Raw genomic sequence first — 5,761 nt, 5'->3', positions numbered from 1 at the left:
CATCGTCCAACCTTTGACCAGATAAAACCCTTAAGCAAAATCCTTTGATTTCATTCCAATAATAAACAAGATTCATATAAAACCAGTAAAAGTTTTATGCAAAAGAGTTTAGAAATTACTCACCTTAACAAGCTTTTGAAATCAAATACTTGAAATCAACTTGAATCTCCAGACAAKGAAATAATYYRGTCAACCTCTCTTCTCTTTTAAATCACACAACCTTAACAAAAGCAAGAAGAGAAAATATGGAGGCTCAACCTCCCTTTTTATATTTTCCAAAACAGGAAAGACGGCTAACTCACATACCCACATGCATGCATACATACACCATGCATATATGATTATATAAATATATACACACCCATTTCAAGCACATATACCATGTATATATATATATATATATATATATACTTCCACATATGTACATATTCTCATACACATAATCACAATATGCACATAATTTTCACATACCAGCATGATCAAATGTATCAATTTATCATGCTATCACGTAATCATTTAATCAGATAATCACATATTAATTACCTTAGGTGATAACCAGGATCCGATTATCATAGAATACGACCCGAATCAAAATGCATACATTTGTCTCAAATACTATAAGGATGGTGAAAAGAGATATATTTTACATCCCAGGGGGGCTATAATTGGAGATACCATTGTTTCTGGTACAAAAGTTCCTATAAAAATGGGAAATTCCTTACCTTTGAGTGCGGTTTGAATGATTGATTTACGTAATTGGAAGTAACCAATTAGGTTTACRACGAAACCTAGAAATCGATCACTGATCCAATTTGAGTACCTCTACAGGATAGACCTCAACAGAAAACTGAAAAGTAAGGACAGCAAGTGATTGAGTTCAATAGTTCCTCATATAAAATTATTGACTCTTATGGAGAAGACAAAATTGTTTCAAGCACCGAAAGAACCGGAAGCTCCCCTTCTTTCAAAGAGAAGAGGACAGATTATTCACATTTCATTTGATGGTCAAAGGCGAATTGAAAGCTAAGTAGTAGTAATTCTAAAGATTTTTGGGGAAAAAATAGAGAGCTGTCTTCTACGTTACCCATAATATGTGGAAGTATCAACGTAATTTCATAGAGTTATTCGGTCTGAATGCTACATGAAGAACATAAGCTAGATGATGGAACGGGAAGACCTATAATGTAGAAGATCATAATATGAGTGATTCGGTAGATTTTGATTCCTATATATCCACCCATGTCATACTTCATTATACCATATATATAACAACCATCTGTATAGATATCACCATCTACATCCAGAAAGCCGTATGCTTTGGAAGAAGCTTGTATAGTTTGGGAAGGGGTTTTGATTGATAAAAAAGAAGAATCTACTTCAATCGATATGCCCTTAGGCACGACCATACATAACATAGAAATCACACTTGGAAAGGGTGGACAATTAGCTAGAGYAGCGGGTGCTGTAGCGAAACTGATTGCAAAAGAAGGGAAATCGACCACATTAAAATCACCTTCTAGGGAGGTCCGTTTGATATCCAAAAACTGCTTAACAACAATCAGACAAGTGGGAATGTTGGGGTGAACCAGAAAAGTTTGGGTAGAGACTGATCTAAGCGTTGGCTAGTAAGAGGAGTAGTTATGAACCATGTAGACCATCCACATGGGGGGTAGTGAAGGAAGGCCCCCAATTGGTAGAAAAAAACCCACAACCCCTTAAGGTTATCCTGCACTTGGAAAAAGAAGTAGAAAAAAGAATAAATATAGTGATAATTTGATTCTTCGTTGCCGTAGTAAATATGAGGGAAAATAGAATTTCTTTCTTCGTCTTTACAAAAAAAAATAGGAAGAAGCTGTGACACGTTCACTAAAAAAATCTTTTTGTAGCAAATAATTTATTAAAAATAAATAAATAAAGTTAACACAAAAGCAGAAAAAGAAATAATAATAACCTGGTCCCGAGCATCTACCATTATACCCACAATGGTGGGCCATACTATTGTTATCCATAATGGAAAGGAACATTTACCTATTTATATAACAGATCGTATGGTAGGCCACAAATTGACAGAATTTGGCCCTACTTGAAATTTTCGAGGACATGCAAAAAGCGATAATAGATCTCGTCATTAAAGAAACGTTAATAATATCTATAATATATAGATATTTATCATTAATTAGTAGGAGGCAAACTTTATGTTAAATAAGAGAACAACAGAAGTATACGCTTTAGGTCAACATATATCTATGTCTGCTCACAAAGCGCGAAGAGTAATTGATCAAAATTCGTGGACAGTCCTACGAAGAAACACTTATTATATTAGAACTCATGCGTTATCGAGCATGTTATCCCATTTTTAAATTAGTTTATTCTGCGACAACAAATGCTAGTTTCAATATGGGTTCGAATGAAACAAATTTAGTCATTAGTAAAGCTGAAGTCAATGAGGGTACTACCGTTAAGAGATTAAAACCTCGAGGTCGAGGGCGTAGTTATCCGACACAAAAACCTACCTGCCATATAACTATTGTAATAAAAGATATATCCTTAGATGAATATATAGATAYCGACTCTATTAGATGGTCACAAAAACCAAAATGCAAAAAAAAACATACAACTATGTCGTATTATGATATATATAGTAATGGGGGAACATGAGACAAAAAATAAATCCAATTGGTTTCAGACTTGGTACATTCCCTTTGGTTCGCACATCCTAAAAATTATTCTGAAGGTCTGCAAGAAGATCAAAAAATAAGAAATTATATCAAGAATTATGTACAAAAAAATATGAAAACATCTTCTGGCGTCGAGGGAATTGCACATATAGAGATTCAAAAAAGAATCGACCTGATCCAAATCATAATCTATATGGGATTTCCAAAAATATTAATTGAAAGCCGACCCCGAGGAATCGAAGAATTACAGATGAATTTACAAAAAGAATTTAATTCTGTAAATAGAAAACTTAACATTGCTATCACACGAATTGAAAAGCCTTATGGAAACCCTAATATTCTTGCAGAATTTATAGCTGGCCAATTAAAAAATAGAGTTTCTTTTCGCAAAGCAATGAAAAGGCTATAGAATTAACTGAACAAGCAGATACAAAAGGAATTCAAGTGCAAATTGCAGAACATATTGACGGAAAAGAAATTGCGTGTGTTGAATGGATCTGAGAGAGTAGGGTTCCACTACAAACCATTYGAGCTAAAATTGATTATTGTTCCTATATAGTTCGAACGATCCATGGGGTATTAGGCATCAAAGTTTGGATATTTATAGATGGGGAGTAATAAACCTTTATTTGCATTTCCATTCTATCCAGCGATGGAACAAAAACTGATAAATTCGTTTCTTCTTTTTCTTTTTTGTTCAATAAAAAAATGAAAAATTGTAATTCTATAGGGTTGAATAAAAATTCAATTAATCTTTTGATAAAATTGCTATGCTTAGTGTGTGACTCGTTGGTTTTTTGAGGGTTAGTATAAAAAACCAGCCCCATAGTATAAACAAATAACTATAGAAGTAATAACCAACTCATCACTTCGTATTATCTTGATCCAAAGAACTAGCCAAGATATGATATATTGTTCATACATATTGTTGTAGCGACTGAAATCTTTTTTCATTAAAAAAATCTGCTTTTAAGTTGTCAATCGAAACAAAAAAAAAATGGTATGGATAAATGGAAGGATGAGAGAAAGAAAGAAAAAGAATATTGATGATATATAATTCCAATATGTAAGGTCTATGAGTCATCTCATAAAAAAGCTGTGTAATAAAGCATCAATATGGATTCATCATTTAATGGATCTACTCATCGAACAAAAAATAAAGAGCTTCGAGCCAATAAAGACTAAGAATATCGACTCAAGAATTAATAGCTCCATTGTAGAATTGGGACCTAACCATAAAGTAAGAAGCGATGTGAACGTTGGAACCTGTGAATTTAAAAGATTCTAGTGAAAATGAATTCGATTGATTCATTGATCAGGATGGCGGAACCGACCAGAGACCAATTTATCTATTCGGAAAAGTTATGAACTAATGATAGAACTGAAATATAAATTGAAAAAGTAAATATTCGCGAAAACTTTATTTTCTTGGATTTCTAAATTTGAGTGAATCCAATACGATAAAATGTGTAAAATAAAAGAAAGATTCATTTTAACATTCTAAAAACCATATATATAAATATAAGAAAAAAATAGTTATTTAATATATTTAGTTATCTATACAAACAAGATATACAAATTAATAATAGATTTGATCTAGATTAAATTAAATCTATGATTCAGTATGTTATTTATCAAATACATGTGTATCTTAATTCAAATTATATCTGAATTCAAAATCTTTAATTTGAATTCATTTTATTYGCGAGGAGCTGGATGAGAAGAAACTCTTACGCCTGGTTCTGTAGTAGAGACGGAATTCAAAACAAACCATCAACTATAACCCCAAAAGAACCAGATTCCGTAAACAACATAGAGGAAGAATGAAGGAAATATCTTATCAAGGTAATCATATTTGTTTTGATAAATACGCTCTTTAGGCACTTGAACTCGCTTGGATCACATCTAGACAAATAGAAGCAGGTCGACGAGCAATGACACGAAATGCACGTCGTGGTGGAAAAATATGGGTCCGTATATTTCCAGATAAACCAGTTACAGTAAGACCCGCAGAAACACGTATGGGTTCAGGTAAAGGCTCTCTCGAATATTGAGTAGCTGTTGTTAAACCAGGTCGAATCCTTTATGAAATGGGTGGAGTAACATAAAATATAGCTAGAAGGGATATTTCAATAGCAGCGTCCAAAATGCCTATACGAGCTCAATTCATCATTTCGGGATAAAAAAGAAATAAGCCTTGGGTAAAAAAAAAATAGCGGGTGCAGGTTTCTTTTTTAGATATATTTCTTTTTTTATTCGACCTTTGTATTGTAAAAAACAGATAAAAAAAAATGATATGATTCAACCTCAGACCCATTTAAATGTAGCAGATAACAGCGGGGATCGAGAATTGATGTGTATTCGAATCATAGGAGCTATCAATCGTTGATATGCTCTTATTGGTGACGTTATTGTTGHTGTGATCAAAGACGCAGTCCCAAACATGCCTCTAGAAAGATCAGAAGTGGTCAGAGCTGTAATTGTCCGTACTTGTAAAGAACTTAAAGTTGACAAGAATATGATAATACAATATGATGACAATGCTGCAGTTGTGATTGATCAAGAAGGAAATCCAAAAGAAACTCGAGTTTTTGGTGCGATTGCCCGAGAATTGAGATAGTTCAATTTTACTAAACTAGTTTCATTAGCTTATGAGGTATTATAAAATGAGACCACGATATTAGAGCATTTAAAAAAATAGATTAAGATTAATTTAGTAGATTTTGTCTCACGTATATACCTTTCAAAATTAATATTCATAAACAAATACGTAAAAAAAGAAAGAAAAACATGTTGATTATATCCAAATTTGGAGGCACCAATAATTTTAATTAATCATGGGTAGTGATACTATTGCTGAAATAATAACCTCTATACGAAATGCCGATATGTATAGAAAAAGCGTGGTTCGAGTAGCATCTACTAATATCAGCCAAAGTATTGTTAAAATACTTTTACGAGAGGGTTTTATCGAAAACGTGAGAAARCATCGAGAAAACAACAAATATTTTTTGGTTTTACCCTACGACATAGAAGGAATAGGAAAAGGCCTTACAAAAATCTTTTAAATTTTAAATGGATCA

General features: G+C 32.7%; 1 protein-coding gene across 1 annotated transcript; it reads left to right on the top strand.

Annotated features, from left to right (window-relative positions):
- The first annotated feature begins 4,612 nt into the window (after positions 1-4,612).
- LOC112524986 (50S ribosomal protein L14, chloroplastic-like) lies at positions 4,613-5,298 on the top strand. The gene is made up of 2 exons (XM_025134930.1): positions 4,613-4,709; positions 5,108-5,298. The coding sequence occupies exons 1-2, from the start codon at positions 4,613-4,615 to the stop codon at positions 5,296-5,298; spliced, it is 288 nt and encodes a 95-aa protein (XP_024990698.1).
- The last annotated feature ends 463 nt before the right edge of the window (positions 5,299-5,761 follow it).

This window comes from Cynara cardunculus (genome assembly GCF_001531365.2).
Source record: "Cynara cardunculus var. scolymus isolate 2C chromosome LG 13, CcrdV1, whole genome shotgun sequence".
NCBI lineage: Eukaryota > Viridiplantae > Streptophyta > Magnoliopsida > Asterales > Asteraceae > Cynara > Cynara cardunculus.
The sequence above is the reverse complement of the archived record's forward strand: the minus strand, read 5'-3'. Positions and strand labels throughout refer to the sequence as shown.

Bases quoted from the DNA above. Each gene is read 5' to 3' on its own strand.
- LOC112524986 (XM_025134930.1), top strand. From the start codon at position 4,613: ATGACACGAAATGCACGTCGTGGTGGAAAAATATGGGTCCGTATATTT.